The 20300-nt window shown below is 39.5% G+C and overlaps 1 protein-coding gene and 1 long non-coding RNA gene across 2 annotated transcripts in view; one reads left to right on the top strand and one right to left on the bottom strand.

Moving 5' to 3' along the window:
* The window catches only part of dip2bb (disco-interacting protein 2 homolog Bb), a 51225-nt gene that overhangs the window by 5117 nt on the left and 25808 nt on the right, over positions 1-20300 (bottom strand). Inside the window, exons 4-33 of the mRNA XM_034692047.1 lie at positions 19171-19296; positions 18736-19056; positions 18367-18513; positions 17643-17762; positions 14629-14826; positions 14291-14382; positions 13492-13602; positions 13272-13395; positions 12892-13001; positions 11963-12065; positions 11795-11859; positions 9848-9941; positions 9639-9758; positions 9436-9550; positions 9014-9153; positions 8584-8720; positions 8382-8462; positions 8117-8244; positions 7760-7874; positions 6704-6905; positions 5856-5968; positions 5029-5109; positions 4813-4936; positions 4573-4694; positions 3949-4060; positions 2701-2810; positions 1210-1340; positions 926-1094; positions 665-835; positions 507-568 (exon numbers count right to left, since the gene is read on the bottom strand). Of these exons, the coding sequence (XP_034547938.1) occupies positions 507-568; positions 665-835; positions 926-1094; positions 1210-1340; positions 2701-2810; positions 3949-4060; positions 4573-4694; positions 4813-4936; positions 5029-5109; positions 5856-5968; positions 6704-6905; positions 7760-7874; positions 8117-8244; positions 8382-8462; positions 8584-8720; positions 9014-9153; positions 9436-9550; positions 9639-9758; positions 9848-9941; positions 11795-11859; positions 11963-12065; positions 12892-13001; positions 13272-13395; positions 13492-13602; positions 14291-14382; positions 14629-14826; positions 17643-17762; positions 18367-18513; positions 18736-19056; positions 19171-19296 (3844 nt within the window). The remainder of the gene's footprint in view (positions 1-506; positions 569-664; positions 836-925; positions 1095-1209; positions 1341-2700; positions 2811-3948; positions 4061-4572; positions 4695-4812; positions 4937-5028; positions 5110-5855; positions 5969-6703; positions 6906-7759; positions 7875-8116; positions 8245-8381; positions 8463-8583; positions 8721-9013; positions 9154-9435; positions 9551-9638; positions 9759-9847; positions 9942-11794; positions 11860-11962; positions 12066-12891; positions 13002-13271; positions 13396-13491; positions 13603-14290; positions 14383-14628; positions 14827-17642; positions 17763-18366; positions 18514-18735; positions 19057-19170; positions 19297-20300) is intronic.
* Positions 8459-9306, top strand: LOC117818918. The gene is made up of 2 exons (XR_004632409.1): positions 8459-8762; positions 9020-9306. It is a non-coding gene; the product is annotated as an uncharacterized LOC117818918 (long non-coding RNA).

The following is a 20300-nucleotide window of genomic DNA, read 5'->3' as shown; positions in this document are numbered from 1 at the left end:
AACTGGCTGAGAAACAGACTGAAACTGATACTGATGCCTCTTTATGACCTTCAAAAGCAAACAAGACCATCCACAAAAACACTGATACTTTCTCTGTTGTCATTTTAATATCTAAAACTGCTCTGAGGGGGTAGGTGTTTGAACAGATGATTGACATCTCGTTTTAGAAACACCCTTTTTTGGCTGTTTTCATGGCATATAATCACATTGTAAGATAAGTCTAAATGTTAAAAGACAACAGGATGAGGTTATTGTCTGAAGACAATTATTTTGCATGTACAGGACAAGAGACAATAGGTATCACTTTGTCCACAAGGGGGCGCCATAATTGATAGTTCCTCACAGCAGCTTTAAGTAACGAGTTTCAAGCCCTCTAAATGCTACTGTGAAATAAATGATCTAGAATCCACTAATACGAACAGGAAAGCCTTTATTAGGACACCTAAGATGCTTCAACTGTTTATTTTTGCTGGTCACCCTGGTGAAATCGCTCCATGTGTTCTTACCTGTCATGGCGAAGAGACTTCATGTCCACATAAACTGTACAGGGATCAGGACCAGTGGTGCCCTGTAACACACAGATTAGGTTCAAACAAGTCCCATTTGTTCTAGATCTAGTTCAGAGTGTTCTTCTAAATGAAGCAAGAGAAGTTGGTTGATGTACCTGAAGGCAGACAGCCAGATTAACCCTGGACCCAAAAGCAGTGCTGACAGCTCTGGACGACAGCCCCACGTCTTTAAACAGCTTGGAGAAGGAGTGTGTGAGGGCTAGGCGTGGTCGCTCCTCTGCAATCACAACGCAGCTCCTTACGCACGACAAGTTCACACCACGAGCCTGGAACAAACACACATAAAACGATCAAATCTTTGAGATAGAATCTGTCAGTCACTTATCATTTTCATCATATATATATGTTTTCCTTACCTTGAGCAGCTCAGTCTGAGTCCCCAACCCTTTAGTGCAGAGCTCCATGACCGAGTAGGAGCAGAAGGTATCTCTGATGCGGTACTGACTGAGTGTGCTCAGCCACAGAGACAAGCAGCTCTCCAACTCGAAGGGAGGAATCAGGATGGACTGGTGACCTGAGTAAACGCTGAAAAAACAAGACAGGAAGAGAAAAAGTGGATAAAATATAAAAAAACCCAAAAAAACACAACTCCAAAACTGGTACACAGCAGAAACCTGTAGTAAGAGATGCTTTACAGTACCTTGCGAGGCACCACAAGACGAAGCCCAGACCGCAGTATGGATCAAGGCAGATGGCTATTTGGCGAGAGGAGTACAGTTCACACTGCAGCTTTATAGAGCGACAGAGAGCGCTGACAGCTGCATGGGAGATCTGTCACAAACAAGAATACATGTAAGAATCTCAAATGAAAATATCCCACTGTTTATCATGTAAAGTTTCATGCTTCTCTGGACTTAGGTACATATGAGTTCATATGACGTCATCGTGTCTCCATCAGAGACAGCATCACAGCTGCATCTTTATGGTGGATTTGCATCTGTTTATTGTGCGTGTCTCTGTGGTTCTTTTTTTGTCTTTGTTTTTGTTTTGTGTTGTTTTATTGACCTTCCAACAAGAAATGTCAAAGCAGAGTCTCCAGTCCAGGGGTACAAAAACTTGTTGTGCCCCTGGGTCTGTGTCCTGCTTGACCTGCTCAGTAAGTCATCCATTATGACTAGAGCTGAGTTTTTCCTTCCATCTCTTTTATGATGGATTTGCAGCATCTTTTGAACACAAGTTCTGCTTTTTTAAAGGTGTGATACTGTTATTTTGTCAGTATATAGTTTCATTTTCACTCTCTGTAGACCTACAAAGTTTCAACGGCATCAACTGTGGACAGACATAATTTAGTGTAGGTCATACAATAGATGATCGATTGGTGTCTCTGTCACTCATCAATGAGATTATTTTCCTGCTTCTTATTTAATGATTACATCAGATGCTAGGGGAATGTGCCATAACACATTGACTATGTATAGAGAGGTGCGCACACATTAAGGAAAGAACACAGAGAAATAGACCAATCACAGCACAAATCACTGCAAAGAGGATGATTGTTTTAAAATGAAGCTTTAAAACAGTTAATATATTCTGGATCTGGGTTATTGCAGCATGGATAATACTCTTCTGGTTGAAATTGTAATTTTTGGTCCCTGATGTTGAAACATCCACATGTCAAGTAGTTAGAAAGTGACATTATCATTATTATTCATATGGAGTCATGTTTCTGGTCGCCTAAATTCAAGCAATCACTCACTTGTGGCACATCTATTGGGCGTCAGTAACTACATGTGTAATTATCACACCAGTCAGCTGCTTGATTCTGTACTAAATATTTACCCGCTTGTGCATAATTTATCTGTCTGCTGTTTGGTGCTAGGCAGGTCATGCACAGGAGCTATATTGCTGAAAACAGCTGCCTATAAGTAAAGCTTTGAGGACAGTGATAGTGAACCACAAGATAAACAGCTGGGCGCAGAGCCAGGGAGAGGTTTATTTATTTGGGTGAGAATAGGGTGTTTGTTCAGCACTATGAGAAAAGCCATTTGATACACAAGTATTATAAAATCACTGCTAATTGGCCCTCAGTGAGGTCTGTTTAGAAATGGAGAGTGACATGTAAGAGCTAAACAGCCAAATACATATGAGGATATTGGATTTGGATCAAGGAAAAAGAACTCTTCCATCTCACCTTGACCCCAGTGAGCATGCCTGTTGTGGACACACTGAAGTCTAGATAAGCTATCATCTCTGCTGTGGGCGGCTTATAGATCTGTGGAGGCCGGCGGCGAGGAAGGTCATCTGCAAAGTAGGAGAAAGTAATCATTAAATCATAAAACATTACAATGACTTAGACAAAAATATTTCCAGATGCATTTTATATAGATAACTATCCCTCTGAGAGAATGATACCGGAATCACATTTCATTTACTGTTTGCACATCACATTCAAATTCAAATGTTGATAAGAGTAGCTGTGCAGAGAAAAAACAATATTTATACATAGTACCAAAAGGGAAACAAAGTAGATCCACAGCTGCACGCAGAAACAAAGCAAAAGAGCACCAAGCACTCGACTACCCGTTGAGTAATTTGTGCAATTGGAGAAATGTCCTACTTCCTGTTTGTCTTGATGCTGTTAACGGTAACACAGTAACTGACACAAGTGTTTCGACAGAGCGGACTCATTTATACAACACTAACATTACACACAACTGATAAGACAGTTTATTCTCTTGAATTATTATTATGAGAAAGTCAGCTACTGTAAACTTTAAATAATGAACATAACCTTATCACACATTCACTTTTTTTGTGTTGTAAGTAGAGTGCATCAACAGGGTGGATTCAAACTTTCCATATTTCTTTATGTGCTTTGGACCACTGATAAACTAGAGCTTTTTTTGTTCTTCTATTTCTTTCAATTAAATTATTGTTGTCAGACTGAAGTATTAATAGCTCTGTTAATAAAGAATTGTAATAACATTAAAGGGATATTTCATAATTTGTTTGAGAGGTGTTGTATAAAGTCCGTAACAATGAAAAGTGTACTTCACAGAGTAAATATCAGTCAGGGCAGTCCCTGTTTAGAGAAGTCAGTCAGAGTTTCTGAATTATGGACTCAAGCAGAAGGGGTCAGTTGAAACATGTTCTTTAGTCATGAAAAAAAAACCTATAAGTAAGACAACATGTAAGACCCAGTGTATGCTCACAACTGTTTCACCTTGATATAAAAGTCCTTTCCTTTGGGGCTATGTTTCTATCTACCCTTAAAAAAACTATCCCTTCAAAGATTTTATTCTATTTAAGTGCGTTCAATTTGGAATATACACTTGAAAAGTTTTTCTTGCCACAGTGGGAAAAGCACAGGTGTAAACAGCCGCTTGCAATATCACATGTATTTTTCCCACTGTGACATGTCAAATGATTGTTATCTTACCTGTGTCAATGATTGTTGGCCACGTTTTTATGTTGACAGACGCAGCAGCCTCTTTGGAGCGCAGAGTCCTCATGAGATGTTGAGTGGTTAGAATGCATGCAGCTTTACTGACCTGCAAAGCAGATTGATCATGAGTCAGTTGAACAGAATAAATCTGCTACAAATAGATGAAAATCAAATGAGTCACAAAATCAGTCATAAACACATATAAATGCATTCACAAAACACATTGTGAAATCTTTTTTTTTTCAGGTTGCAACCTGTGAGGGATTTTTGAGAATAAAGAAAAATCTCATAACTTGATTTATCATTGTTCCTTTTTTTTTTTTTTTTAAGATTTACGATCAAGACTGTGGCCTAAGAATGGTGTTTTTAAAATATACAACCCAAAATATAGTGTTAGCAAGACTGCATAAGGAGACTATGCTATTTAAAATTGGAAACCATCTCAGGGGAACTAGATGCCCCATATTTTAGTCATTCTGTTGTTTTGTTCATTGTTTTTTTCAAGTGGAAATAACATTTCATAACTGCATAAGTCAGAATGTTTATCAATTCAATCTCAGTTTTTAGTGATTTACTGGCCAATGCAATAACATGTGCATAAAGAGCACACACACTTACATCAATTATCATGCGGACAGTGGGCAGTGTGGCTGCCAGGTTCTGTGGGTGTGGAGGTCTGACGTTTACAGGAACAACTCCAGCATAGAGACAGCCGTAAAAGGCAGCAATCAAATCAATGCCTGAGAGGGAGAGAGAGGAAGAGAGAGAGATGGGGGACAAGGGTGGAGTAAATACAAAAGGAGAGAGCAATGATAATCAAGTTCCATAGAGGAACAGAAAGCTGGAGGTAAAACACACCAGGAGGATAAAGAAGCACCACGTTCTCCCCGGTATTGATGCTCCCTTTCTCTGTGAGCGCTGCAGCGATCTTCTCTGCACGCTTGTGAAGCTGGACACAGGTCGCCGTGCTCACTGCCACACCCTGAATACAGATACATGGTTACCCGAATGGCATGCAGCAGTATCTTCACATGACACCACAGGGGTTATTATTTATTTAGATGAATTTGGTACCTTGGCGTTCAGAAGAACAAAGAGGACATGGTCTGGGTCTGTCTGTGCCCTCCAGTGTAGAGCCTCTGACAAATACTGATGCTGAAATCAAAAGAAAAGATTGTAAGTACTGAGGATGTGCTTTGATTATATATATTTTATTCCAAACACAACCACAGAGGGGTTGTACAAGGATGAAGGTTTTACTGATGGAAGAACTTGAATTAAAACACCTAAAATACACTTAATAAACTGGAGCTTAGACACTGCATCCTTCAGTATGAAGCTGTCTGGCCAATGTATCTCTTGGCAGTGTGCACACAAGTAACACCACCTACTCTGAGCCAACCCAGTCTGTACAATAATGGGCAATAACTTAAGATGTGGATGGTGCTACCACAGTAAAACCAAGGCTAAAGAAGCTGCATATTTCAAACCGATTACAAAAAAAAACATGCACGTTTTTGCTGACGTCACATTTCATACAAGCAGGCAAAAATAAAAGCCACGATACAAAACTGATAGAGCATGACAAGATAAACAAAGGTGTGGGGGAGATGCGACACAAGGGGGCCGCAGTCCTTACCATCACTGTTGGCCACATACAGAGCTACATCCAGAGAGAGGAAAGAGCAGAGAAAGAGAAATTTCCAGATTTTTTTACATCTAGAAAAGTGAGCTGTGGCTGAGCCTTGAGTCTTTAGACCTTAGTATTAACCATTTTCACACACACACAAGTTTGACCCTGGTTCTTCACAAACATGCGTGCGGCTCTTTTGAGTGTGGTTTACAAGTTTTTTCAGAGTTTTTAGGCTGGTTGAAAAGTAAAACTTTGTCATCCAAACTACCTTTCTGACAAGATCCTGATCGTCGATCATGCCCAGGTCCCTCCCTGCAGCCTGGGCAATCCTCTTCCCTGCCACCAGGTTGCCCACCATGACAGACGCAGGGCCAACACCAACTACAAGGCAAGAGTGAGATGAGTGGAAGAAAAACAGGCTTACGTTATTTCTAAGCAACAGTTTTTTGAAGGTGAAAAGATCTTGACAGCTTTACTATTTTGGGAAAAACAAAGGTCTACAAGCAAAACTAATCCAGTGTCACCAAGTGCAAAATATAAACATGAGTGTGTGTGGCCTGTACACTTATTTTTAATGGATAGAGTGGGAGGGTGAAAGTAACTTTTTACTTATAACAAGTAATACTGTATTTACTACAATTAAATCAGCATGCCTCTCAACTTTACAGCAAGTCTGCACTGCAGTTGTCAAACACTAGTCTTTGTTTTTTTAATGGTTGCAGTATATGCATCAACAGCTGTGACTTTTAAAGTTCCACTCTTTCTCATTTTATATACAACATTTTCCTTGTGTTATTTGGTGTTCGGTTGATGTTCTATCTGTGTTTTTTCTTGACCAAGTTTCACACTGGATTGATTTCTGTTGTGGTGAATATTTGGAAAGAGTGTTATGTGCAGGTGGTTTCATGACTTTTGCTGAACTCGCACAGCCAGGACAAACATGGCAGAAATATCACCCTCCAAAAAAAGACTGTTACATTTGCATTATGTAACAGTCAAAAATCTGCTCTTATTAACAAACTTTTCAAACAATACATGAATGTTGTGCATGCTCGACATGTCGTCATTCATACAAATTTCAAAAGCTTATTTTGAAGATATGTGCCACATATCTACCGGGCTGCTTCTGGCGGGGCTTGGGCAGGTTGGTGACACATGTGTGGGGACACATTAGGATGTTGCAGGGATGCAGGCTGCCGTCTAAGAAGAACTGCTTGGTATCTGAGATATGAATGCCGCCCAGCGGGGTTTTAGGCAAAGTGTTAGCTGGGACCAGAGCCAGACAGTAGATGCCCACCTGATGGATGCTGTCAATAGCCTACAGAAAAAAGAAGAGGACAGATATCTTTGATGATTAAATCTGATTATGATTTTATTAAGCAGTGACAGTGACATTGCAGGTTACTGGTACTGAAAGAATAAGGTTCACCAAGCTTCAATTTTAGATATGAATGAAACTGGAGTTCCTCATGTTACAGTTTTTCTCGATTGTTTACACACATTTTCTGAAAGCATGCCTCATACTCTCAGAACTCTACACACAAATAAAAAAACACACACACAATGGGCACAACCCCTCAATTCTCCTGCAAAATGAAACTTTATGTTATTTCTTCTCAAAATGGTATTTTGTTTTCAAATGACACACACAAACCACCATATGAATACACATTTATAAGAACCAGTTGAACACTGATATGCTCAATGTAAAACACTATGATGGATGGAAAACACTTCTTCTCCATTTATCATAATGACTGAGGCCTTTTCTTGTTCAGTGTTACACTTACTAAAAACTGTAATTACCTGTTACTGTAACACTGAATGTGCAAGCTTTCAAACATAGACACATTTATGATGCATCAAGTTAGCTAGCTAGCTCAAAGTTCCTGTGTGTCATCAGATTGACATGACAATTTTTGAGAAAGTCTTTCATTGGAAGTAAAAAATTATAGATTCCAAAGAGCCGTCTGAGTCACCAACATTTCTACATGTTTTCAAGGAAGTGACAGACCCTAACATATCATTAAGACACTGGCAAACAGCTTTGTGGTCATTGTTTGGTCAGATACGGGTGTAAATGTGACAGTAAGCACAAAACTATGTTACAGAGTATCAGAAATATATATTTGAATTGTATTTCATTGGAATCTTCATAAAATAAATATTTACCTGTAATACTCGACTCATCCACTGGAAGCTGTCCTCCTCGCTGGCATCAGGTCTCTGCTCTGCCACAATCACAACCCTCTCATCATAGAACACTGAGATTGAAAACACAGCGATCCTGAAACACACACAAGTAAGAAAATACAAATCAAAGATTATTCATAAGTCAGATTTTTAAGTGCAAGCTGTTTAAATTCACCCTCCTTTGTATGTTAACATTACATCCTTGATACAGGTTGCAGTGCTTCCTCTTTACCACCAGGTGTCAGTGCTGATAACAAAAATTCACACTTGACCCACAATGAAGTTCATCCTCTCAAGGCAGATTTTTTAAAAACAAGTATTTGTCAGTCTCCTCACCTCCCGCGGTAAACAGTCTTCACTGGCTCTACCGCAAGAGCGGTGGCCACCAGATCATCAGCGTTGTGTCTCCGCCCGCTCACCATCAGCAGACCCTCGATTTTCCCCACCACAAAGATCAGACTGCCCTGTTCAGAGCGGAGAACACACACAGTGGGTCATTACACCACAAGTATTCAGACCCATCCAAAGAGAGACGGAGGGAAGGTTCCCAGAAAGACTTGTTATGACAAACATTGTACTGTAATGACACAGTGCTACTTACTGGGCCAACAAATCCCAGAAGACCTGATCGCACAAATGGAATCTCTCCGATGGGAACTCCGTTAGCGTTAACTGGTATCACCTGAACACAAGGACACCCAGTCAGGAAGAACCACAAAAAAGATTCCTATTTTTACATTTCTTACTTTGAGATAAGATTTACTGAGCAGAGGCAGGTGGGTGATGTAACTCTGCTTTCATACCTCAAAGGTGTTTTTGGTGACTCCAGGCAGGCCATAGTACATGTTGCCTCCAGCGCGCGAGTTGACGATTATCTCTCCTATCTCATCTGTTTTACACAGCTGAGGAGGCCCATCCGGCCTCACAATGCACATCAGAGCTGGAGACACACAAAGATAGCTTTAGAAACATGATACAAAAGGTACATTAAGATTATATTAACATGTATCCTGTGATCTTGTTTTATGCAGTGGTAATAATATTCTCTTTGTTGTGTTCAGGTGCTTGTATAAAGCTTCATTTGACAAGATTGAAGAATTGGCTGCCACACAACTGCTTCCATTGTTAAACCCGACACTCAAATTTTGTATGTCAGACGTTCCCACAAGCACGTATCTGTCATCTGTCCTCATCCTCTCCTCTTGACTCATCCGTCTCTCCTTCTTTGCTCACCTCCAGGCATGACGTGCCCCACATCCTGTACAGTAAGGGCAGAGTTTTTATCTTCAGTGTTGACCCTGATGACACCATGACTCAGGCCGCTCAAAGAGAGGATGGCTCGGGCAGGGAGGGGGGCACCAGGGACTCCCGGTCTACACAAGAGAGAGTTTTGATCAAACATGGACACCTCAGTCTGTCCCATCTGTTCTTACAGATAGCCATCTGCCCACCAATTCACACTGCATCTACATCCAACCTGCTGGTAACAAGCAGTAGTTATGAAAATAAACCTGGAGTGTTGTTTTTTTCTTTGTCTGCTTTTATTTATGATAGTGTTTTAATGTAAGAGGTCAATGGAATCAGAGATCCAGGAAGAAGAAAGACTTCATCCTTTGATATATTATTAACAAAGCAAATGTCTGTTGCTGACATACCTGCGTATAGCGACTGTCATAGCTTCAGGGGAGGTGGCACAGGGGCAGATAACTTCTGGTTTCAGCCCGTGTGACTGAAACACGTTTAGGAAGGCATCGCATGAAGACACTGACCCTGGATGGCGAGAAACATGGGTTTTAACATCGACATGTAATTCATACAGACTTGTTCTACAGAGAAAGGAAGGTAATACAGTGCTCACATGGGTTAGCACCATCAGCAACAATCAGCATCCGTAATGAGGCCAGGCTGATATCTCTCTGTTCCCTATGAGCCATCATGGCCCAGTGGAGATCACGGCACTTCACCAAACCTACACGGGCTGCAAGAGGAATAAAAGAAAAAATGTCACGTTGTATATTTAATTATTTTGTGTGGCTTTAGTTGAGCTGAGAGGACATTTAATTTTACCTTTGTTAACATGAACCCTCTGTACCCAGGAGAGAGGACAGGCCTTCATCACTGCATAGGGGACACTGATGGTGTGTATCCTGTTCATCACAGCCTAGAAATTAAACAAAACCTGATAAAGCAGCTAATAAAGAAACCTTTTTTGTGACATGATGCAGTACACATATGTAAGCATCTCAAATGATCTCTCTCTCAATGAGGTGATCATCTCAGCATTTGAGGAAAAGTATTGAATTAAAGAATAAAAGTCTGCTCTGTTTATCTGATTTAATGAGAAATGCTGCCTCAGCTGCACTCCATGGGTATCCAGTATTTTCAGCAATTGCTTAATTGTCTCTTAAGTAACCAAATAGCAAGCCTGGATACATTTCAGATGCATCATCTCATATCATTAAAGCATGCCATAACAGCTCAGCGGATCTTGGAGAAACACAAGTCCAGCAGATCTGAATGAGCGATATGCCCATAAATCTGCTCGGCCCTGAAGTGCCTGCACAACATTGACAAACTGATAACAAACCATCGATGTTACTGAAAGACATGAGTATCTCTCTATGTCTCAAAACCCCACAAAAAGCCTGGGCATGTTTGCTTACTTGAGGGATTGAAACGTGAGCTTACAATGGCATTTTTTATAACAAGCATCTCTTCAATTCAGAAAAACAGAGCAGATGTCTATCTGTACATAAAGCCTTTCCAGTAATTCTGAAATAATAATAATCTTGTTAATTCTGGTAAACAGAGGACTGCAATGCACTTGTGTATCCACACATTTTGTACTATCAACAAAATTATTTACTTAATTTATAGATGATCTGAAAAAAATCTTCCTTACATCGCACAACACCTGGTAGTTTACCGTTTAATTAAAATCTAAAAAACACAGGACTTTGTTTCATTCTTAGTGCCTCATTGAAAAAAAACGATTCACTTTTAATGAACTAAATAAATGAAATAACTAAAGAACACTGTGTGATTCTGATCATCATAAATAAATAAATCAGAATTAAAGGCCCTGTGAGGAGTTTTGAACTGGCTGAGAAACAGACTGAAAATGATACTGATGCCTCTTTATGACCTTCAATAGCAAACAAGACCATCAGCAGCAACACTGACACCTTCTCTGTTGTCATTTTTAATGCCTGAAACCGCCCTGAGGGGGTAGGTGTCAGATCAGATGATGGACATCTTGCTTCAGAAACAGACTTCATTTGACTGTTTTCATGGAAAATAATCACATTGCCTGATAAAGTTGGCTGTTAAAAGACAACAGGATGAGGTTTTTGTTGAAAACACTACTTTTGCATGTATAGGACAAGAGATAAGAGGTATCACTTTGTCCACAAGGGGGCGCCAGAATCGATACAAAACAAAAGTTCCTCACAGCAGCTCTAATAAATCCCCAAAATATAAAAATGATATAAATAAATTAAAGGACATATAAGCATATAAATCCAAAGCATGACAAAGACTTAGATAAAGAAATTAATCAAAAACTTGAAGTAAAAGAGAGAAATGACAGCTTGCCTAGATACATAATGTGAGAAACAGATCACTCTAGTTAATAATGCATATAGGAGTAATGGAAATCAATTAAAACTGTTCAAATAAATAAAACGACTGCATTAAATCTCATAAACCACATGGCTCCTCTGTGTAGTATGGAATCCATTAGGAAGTTGGATCAGTCTACAAGATACTTGAAGGGAACAGAGACAAATATCGTTTCTGCTGTTCTGTTTCTGTAATCTGATTCACCCAGCATCATGTTAAGTCTTTGAGAGCATTATTTAAAAGCCCTGGAGCAAAGAAACTGAATTTTATGGCATGTAAAAACACTTAATGGGCAAGCAGTCAATGTAAAGCCTTTGGAAAATCCTTTCTTAAGCTTCCATGTGCAATAAATCATTGGCAAACACCCCCGATCATAAGTCAAAATTCACTTACTGTTAGAACTCCATGCCACAGACCCATGTCTTTCTTAAAGTCCAGAACATTCACTAGAGTTTCCCCTTGAAGAAAATAAAGACAGACGTGACTTAAGACTTATAACAACATTATGATGAATAAACCCCCAGATGATCTATGATGATGACACTGCAGGTCTTCACTCACCTTCACAGTAGTTGCAGGCCTGGGTCAGAGCTTGGCAGTGGGTTAACATGGCTACTTTAGAGACAGCCACACCCACCACTGTGCCCTCCTTACTCGCCTTGTACTACACACAGAATAATAAGAAGAATAATTAGAACATTAGAATCCAACCATGACATTCTTGTTTTGTCACTGCATTTCATGTTTACATTTCCCCAAATTACATTCCAATTGTGATCCAGTTAAACAGTATTGTCTGAACAAGGACATATAGAGTTTTCTTTCTTTTCCCACACTTGTAGCCAGAAGACAAATTTTGATTAGATAGAAAGACTGTAACCCTCCAACATTTACCCAGTGGATTAGAGACATGTTACATTTTGTAAAGCTGGAGAAGATAAGGTATACTGTCAGGAGATCGGCTAACAAGTTTTTATTGATATGGCAGCCCTTTAGGAGTCATGTTGATGTTTTAATCCCTGCTAATTTTGTGGAAGAGTAACCTTTCATGTCAATGGAAATGCATATGAATCAAAACTGGAAGGACCCTTGAGATCCCCCTTTGGCTCATGCTGCTGCTCCCCTCTTTTGCATGTTTCAGTGCTTTTTTATGCCCTAAATAATGGTGTACTGTTTTAACCCATTAATTTATTTATTTTATGTATTTATTTCAATGTATTTATTGTATTTCATATTATTTATATTATTATTACTATTATTATAATTTTATTCATTTTTTATTTTTTTATTTCATTCTATTGTAATGTTTTAAAATTGAGTCATATTCCCTCTAAATGTTACCATGGGTGGGGTTGGTGGGGGATTCTATTAATCAGTATATGTCATCACTGTGAATTATTACTGTTGTATTGAAAACTTCATAAATAAACTTTGTTTAAAAAACTAACAGTATTGTCTGCTTGTATCCAGCAGACACAGTGCTAAGTTACCTCTATATAAGCAGGGTCAGTGTTGGCTGTCGGGATGTGCGGCTGCCAGTCTTTGGACGGCTTGGTTAGGTATTTTGAGTCAGTGACCACCCACTTCATTCGAGGCCAGCCTATCAGAGAAGAGCATCAGTGACAGGGAAGTCAAATGAATTATGTGAGCTGACCCATAACAGTATGAAACTATAATATGAAACCATTTAAAAAAAATGTTAATACACAAAACCATCGTTACTTCCTCATTAAAACAGAGTACACTGTTAAATCTGTGTGGAACAACAGCTGACGACCTGATATTGTTGACTTTCAAGAAGTTTTCATAAAAGAGGAATTTGGCATGAAGCATGAACACAGCTCAGCAATTTCATAAAGACCCCACTGACCTTTAAACTGCATTATTTCCCCTGTTGGTGTCTTTGGTAAACCTTTGAGACAGATCTCACTGGTCAGAGCCAGACCCACACTGCAGCTACCGAGCAGGAAACCCACCTGGCTGATACCTGCATCCTGACAACACCACACACACATACATATTCAGTGTTAAAATAATTAAGATATAAATGATAATCAAAGAATATTCATGTCACATGAGAGTTTTCTTACCTTGCGAGACAGTGGAACTTCAATAGGAACAGGAATCACTTCAGCCAGGAGGCAGCCATAGAAAGCCACCCAAAACATTCCAGGGTCACTGTTAGGGTAAACAAGGGCCACCTACCAAGACATTGACTTTGAATTTAGCATCATTTTAAAGACCAAACATAAAGACAAAATATGCTTTAATAACAATGAATGCTGTTGGTAAAATGTTATACATTATTTAGGTATATTTGTAACAACAGAATAAGTCCAGCAGCCCCGTGTAGAAGCACCTAGACACAAAGGATTGCAGAGCTGATGATGAGCTAATGTTTACAATGGGACTGCTAATGCTGTTAGCAGTCAGTAAAGGTTTGTTTAGCACAATAGAATGCTTACATATGCTCATTACAACTGAACATAAAGCACAGCTGAGGCTCATGGAAATGTTTTTGGGTTTGCCAATTTCCCAGCTAGGCTTTCTGATGCTCTCACACTGTGGAACAGAGAGGTCAATTAAATGACCAAAACAAATTTAGATTCATGTTGCTAAATTTGAGTGTGATTTTAGCCTTTCAGAGATAATTCAAAGGTTAGTAATAATACATCTCTTCTGGCTTGTTTGGGATCAGGTGCTTTGCGCAAAGGCACATCAAAGGGGATGAAGTTGAAAACACCCAGGCTTTAATTTTAAGGACAACTGCACCTTGCTGCTGCAAATCTGCAAAATATGTGTTTCTCTGCACTCAGCGAACCCAACAAGATGACATCACATGAAGTACATATGGTTGTGTGTGTGTGTTTTGTGTGCCAGCTTTCTCACCCTGTCCCCGGGTTTGAGGATCTGCTCATTCTTGGCGCCCAGCTTGTTAAGGAGTGTGTATGCCAGCTTCACACTGCGACTCCACAGCTTCCCTAACAGACAGAAGGTGGAGCGAGGAGGAGGGTGTAGGAGAGTGGGATATGCGTCTTATCACTGCCATAAAAACTGATTTAACATAATGCACACATAATTCTCCAAAATCCTGATGAACTCATGAACTCTTAACATGAACTCCTTAGATAACATGACAAAGTACCTTTCAGTTACAACTCCCACCAGCTGCATTTTACTGCTTTTAATTTGTTAATGCATACATATAAAAAAATCTTGTGTCTCACCATAAGTCAATGTGTAGAGGGGTTTTCCAGTGATGTCAAGAGCAGTGAGTGCAGGACTTTTCCCCTGAGTGGCCCCCCATCGGGCTAGTGCTGCCTGCAGAGCTGGGGGCCAGTTACTGACCACACCCAAAGGCTCTCCTTTCACTGGGATGATCTGACGGCCCTCTGGCTTTGGGGTGTTGGGGTCCGGTGTGGGCACTGTGAAAGACAGCAGAACGTGTTGTGTTATATTACAGATTCATAATGTTCCATTAGTTTCCCATACATCATGTTTAGCTTACTGTATCATGTTTCACTGACTTTAACTTTGGACTTCCTTTTACTTTTGAGTAACTAAATTCTCTGGAAAAGAAAATACACTGCCAAGTCCTCCTGTAATAAAATACAGGTTTAACTCATGAGCTGCTGCAACTTAGATCATCATGTACCAAATTTGAAACAAGAGAAACTAATGTGATGTGGTGTTTTTTATTAGATAGAAGCCAAGGACTGGGTTGCCAGGTTAAATCTGCTCTGGCTTGTTGGACTTCTCTACTTACATTGATCACATAAACTTCATGAATTGGTTTCTTACCAAATTTCAAACCGAAACCAAAATTTACAACTTCACTGTAAAAAGGGATTTTAGGTTTTAGTTACCTCAGCTCACTTTCTTAAGTCAGTTCAACTTAAATGTCAGTTTTACTTGAAATATCAAGTAAAATAGTGTCCAACTAATCAGTCCAACCAGAGTAGTTAGATTTCCTTGTTGATACAACTAGATTAAGTATGACCCCTGCACAAATGCACAGGAAACCCCTTATAGTCACTGGAATGACCAACCTTTACAATGCCATGTGCTGCAAGAGACACTCGGTTTGGATCAATGTTTTAATACTTTTCTGCATGCAGTGCAGAAGCTAAGTGTTTACCAAAAGAGAAATGTTCAATGTGTGATATTTGTAGACTTTTTTACTACTTAGTTTCAGTTTTTATACAGACATAGTTCTTATATAGTGAGAGCACTCTTCTGTTATTCTGCTTACAATTTTGTAAGCTTGAAGCTTTAAGTGTTTACTTCTAGATCAGTATTAAACATATGGCAGTTGCCATATTAATCCATTCTTCATGATAGCATTCTAATGCCAAGTCAAATTCATACAACAAAAAAAAAAGCTATCGTCATTTTGACATTGAATATAGTATTTTGAATGTTGTCCCATGTGGAGAAATCATTTCTAGTAGTATTTTTCGAAAATTGAGGCTTAGGTTGTTGAAATGACAAGTACTTGTTTTTTTAATGAACACAATGTTACAAGTAAGATGAACAAGTTAGGAAAAAAGTTACCTGGCTGCCTTAAAAAGATAAGTTGTTTCAACAAAACACTTATTTGAGCTAACATTTTAGACATGTTTGCAGAAGTATTAATTATAATTTTACACTGAGGTACATTATTCTGATCCAACAAGATGCTTAGTTCAGGCAAGTTACATGTTCATGTTTTTACAATTCAATTGAATTGAAGCGTGTGCTGATAACAAGCTGGGTGGTCTCTATCCTCTCTAGAGTGCAGGATTCGGTGCCAAGATTGCCAAAGATGATGATGGTAGATGATGAAATCCCCAAATTCTTTGCAATTTTACACTGAGGTACATTATTCTGATCCAACAAGATGCTTAGTTCAGGCAAGTTACATGTTCATGTTTTTACAACTCAATATACCTGAAGAAACATGTTGATCTAATTTGTTTTTTTAATGTTGTTTCTACTAAGATTTAGGTTTGTAAAACTTAGAATTGCTTGTTGGTCTCACTAAAAAGGCTTGTCGATTAAACTTAAATTATGAAGTTGGTAGAACTAATTTATCAGCTCTGTCTTTGTCACCCCAACTAATAAAACTAAGTTTAAGGAACTAAGACAAAAGTGGAAACAACTTAAATTTCCTGGCTTGCTGAACTTAACATTTTAAGGCAGCCAGGTTACAAATTATTTTAAGTTGAACTAACTTGTTTTTTCTTACAGTGTGCTGGTAAATTTCTCATTCATATATCCGTCATCAACACCTTACTAAATAATGTGATATCTTACAACTCCAGTTACAAGGAAGTTGGGACGCTGTATTAAGTGTTAATAAAAGCAGAATTTGTTCCGTTTAAATAATATTAAACTAATATTTGATCAAAAATAGTGCAAAGACAACAGAATACTTTCATAGTTTCATGAAAATTAGGTGCTAATTTTAAATTTGATGCCAGCAAAAATCTTTAGCATTGTGTTGCATCACCTATTTTTTCAACCACACTTTAAATGTTTGGGAACCAGGGACACTAGTTTCAGGAGTTTTGACCTGACACAGGACTTCAGCTGCTCGACAGTTTAGAGTTTCCTTTGTTTATTCTTTTCCATTTCACAATGTTTCCCAGTGTGCCAAATGTGTTCAATAGGTGGCAAGTTGGGATTACTGGCAGGCCAGTTTAGCACCAGGACTCTTCTAATACAGAGCAATGTTGTTGTAATACGTGTATGATGTGGTTTGGCATTGTCTTGCTAAAATATGCAAGGTCTCCCCTGAAAAAGGCATTGTCTGGATGGCAGCATATGTTGTTCCAAAACCTGTATACACTGCTCAGCATTCCCATACCATTGGCACTTGTGCATCCCCAAACAATCGTGGATGCTGCTTGCTTAGGATAAATACAGTTTTTTTTTAATTTGAATTGAATTGAAGCGTGTGCTGATAACAAGCTGGGTGGTCTCTATCCTCTCTAGAGTGCAGGATTCGGTGCCAAGATTGCCAAAGATGATGATGGTAGATGATGAAATCCCCAAATTCTTTGCAATTTTACACTGAGGTACATTATTCTGACATTGTTGAACTATTTCCTCACCCAGTCTCTCACAGAGTAGAGAACATCTTCCCATGTATACTGTTGAGTGACTCAGACTCTCTGCACATTTAATTCTGCATGTCTGGTACCAGTGTCGTTCTGATATAAACATTTCTGTGTTTGTGTTTGATCATGAGGCCTTGTACCTTCTACGATCTCCTCAGAGTCGTCAGTGAAAAACTCGCTGAGCGGCGGCCTCTTTGGCCTCTTCAGGGTGTTGAGCAGCTGCTGGATCTTTGTGGACACTCTGCTGCTCACAGGAACTCCTACACGCAGGATGATGGTGGAGAGAGGCACCAGCAGGACAAACATACAGTCATACACACTGTGGATTGTACATTCAGTGAGAAACGCATCATCATACCATGCTGCTCTTCATCCCAGAATACAAGATAGTGTATTTGTAATTAAGTTTACAATTGGTTTCCATACTTCTAGGAATGAGAAGCAGCATATGTAGGTGACAACAACACAAGGAAACAGGGTGAAAACTTGGGTAAAGGTTGGTACTTTTTGTTGGTTTGGGACCACATGTGAGGACTCATTCTGTGCGTGGATGTTGTTTGGGTAGCATTTACTTCATCAATCACTCATTACAAACAGGAGGGAGAATAAGGGAACACCAGTATACACAGAAGGCTCAGGACATAATAAATGAAGGAGTTTCCTTACTCTGGAAATTACCTCTTCCTACCAGCAGGACAAATAAAAGTGTGTGGAGAAAGATCAAGAAGAAAAGAAAGCAGTAGAGTCTGATTAATGAAATGTCATGGTTTGAGGTGACAGTTATTTGAAGACAGAGGAGATATGTGAGCACAGCCAGCTCTGAGACACACAAACAAATCAAACGTTATGTGATGTAGCCCTTACCATCCCCAGTCTCCATCATGCTCGAGCGGCTCTGCCCCCGGCTCATCCCTCGGACCACAGCGTTGTTGGGCAGGTCCACCCGTGAGCCCCGGGATTGAGTGGCCATAGCTGTCACATCTGGAGGGGGAGCGCTGTTCTCTGAGGGGGCTGTAGACGGAGAAAGGGAGGGCAGTCAGATGCTTTAAATTGCTTTGTAATTTCAAAACAGGGCATTTTATATTTTACCTGCCGTGATTAAACAAGCGTTTGAAAGTCCTTAGTTCTATTACAAATTCTTAACAGCGAACTCTACACAGTTTTCAGAGTGAAGCTATAAGTAGTGGGATAAGTATTTGGGAAAAGTCAGTTATAAGTCATTGAATGCCTCACCGATGCGACTCTGGGCTAGCATGTTGGTGATGGCTGCACTGTGTGGATGTTCATGTGGCTGATACTGCGGCTGGTACTGAGGCTGATACTGAGGCTGGTACTGGGGTTTGTACTGTGGCTGAGGCTGAGCATGGCTCTGAGGCTTGGCCTCTCTCTCATGGGACAGGGTGGAAGAGGCTGAGGAGGAGGTGGAGGAGCCCTGGACGGTACGGTTGATCCAAGCGTCTGGACTCTGCAAGTTGGGATGGACCATGGGTGGAGGAGCGACCACTGACGACTGTCGGCGCACGGCCGTCTCGTCCTCAGAACCTGATGAGGAATCTGAACAAATGACAGACTCGTGAGGAATTCAATAGAACTACATCCACATGGCCGTCAGACAACATGTGTAAGTTTTACAACAGAGTGGGTGAACTGTCTGTCTTCTGGTCCTACCTGGTGGTGTGCGGGTTTCAATGGGAGACTGCACATAGGTGGAGCGTCGCTTGGTAGGCATGGGAAGCGCCATCTTCTCCTCTTTATGTTTCGCCAGAGCAGCTTGTACTGCTTCAGTGTGAATATCTGATCAGACAGAAAAAATACACACTTTGAGTTAGGGATGACTTAAACATAGCCGTTTTACCGCTGGTTCAAAGACAGCATGGAATTGTACTCATATTAGTCCTCCTTTTTATGTTCATATTATTTAAGTTTTAATTCATTGTCTTTGCTTTTCATAGAATACACATTTTTTTGTTACTCAGAGTATAGCTTTTATTTTGTTGTTTTTTTGTGTCATTGCTTTTTAACCTTGACCTGAGCACCCACTTTTGTTATCAAGTTCTAACATGAGAAAAAACTTCCTTTAATCCTGGAAAAAGAAAAGAAGAAAGAAAGAAAGAAAGAAAGAAAGAAAGAAAGAAAGAAGAGACAAAGGAAACAAAAGGCCAATGTCTATACTGTTTACTCTTTTGTATCTTGGCTTCATAAGTGGCTCTAAAAGTGCAGCCTGAATTTTTACTGTGCTGAATCCTCAAGGGAAGCTAAGGATATATGCAAGTTTCTGAAGTAAAAGGGAGGGTAGGGGTTCTTAATACATTTCTGTAAGGGTTAAGAGATGTCTTGTTAAATCCAGTGATAAAAACTGTATGTAAAGCTGACTGATTGTAGAAATATGTGATCAAATTTACCTTGACACAAAGTCAGTTTATCTTGAAAGGTTTTGGTGATTCATTGGATTGAAAAGGAGTAAAACAAAAGTTCACACAATACAAGTGCTTCATTTTGATTAAAAGATAATAATAATCAATTTTAAAAGTCTTAGAAAAAGAAATAACTGATGTTACTCCCCTTCCATCTTTTATGCTGTACATATGCAAACTGTGGTCACTTAAGAAGATGTTTGCTTCCCTTGAGTTGGTCATTTAATAAAAAGTGTGGTATGCACTGCTTTATTTCTGTCCACTGATTTTTGATAGTGTTTTGTGTTAGCAAGTTTTATTTTGGAACAAAGAACATTTTACATTGTGACAAATAATGAGTGAAGATGTCAGAAGAGAGTCCTGAGAGGATGACTGTGTTTTCCC

This window comes from Notolabrus celidotus, chromosome 1 (genome assembly GCF_009762535.1).
Source record: "Notolabrus celidotus isolate fNotCel1 chromosome 1, fNotCel1.pri, whole genome shotgun sequence".
Lineage (NCBI taxonomy): Eukaryota > Metazoa > Chordata > Actinopteri > Labriformes > Labridae > Notolabrus > Notolabrus celidotus.
Note: the sequence above shows the minus strand (reverse complement) of the source record. Positions and strands in the feature narration are given on the sequence as shown.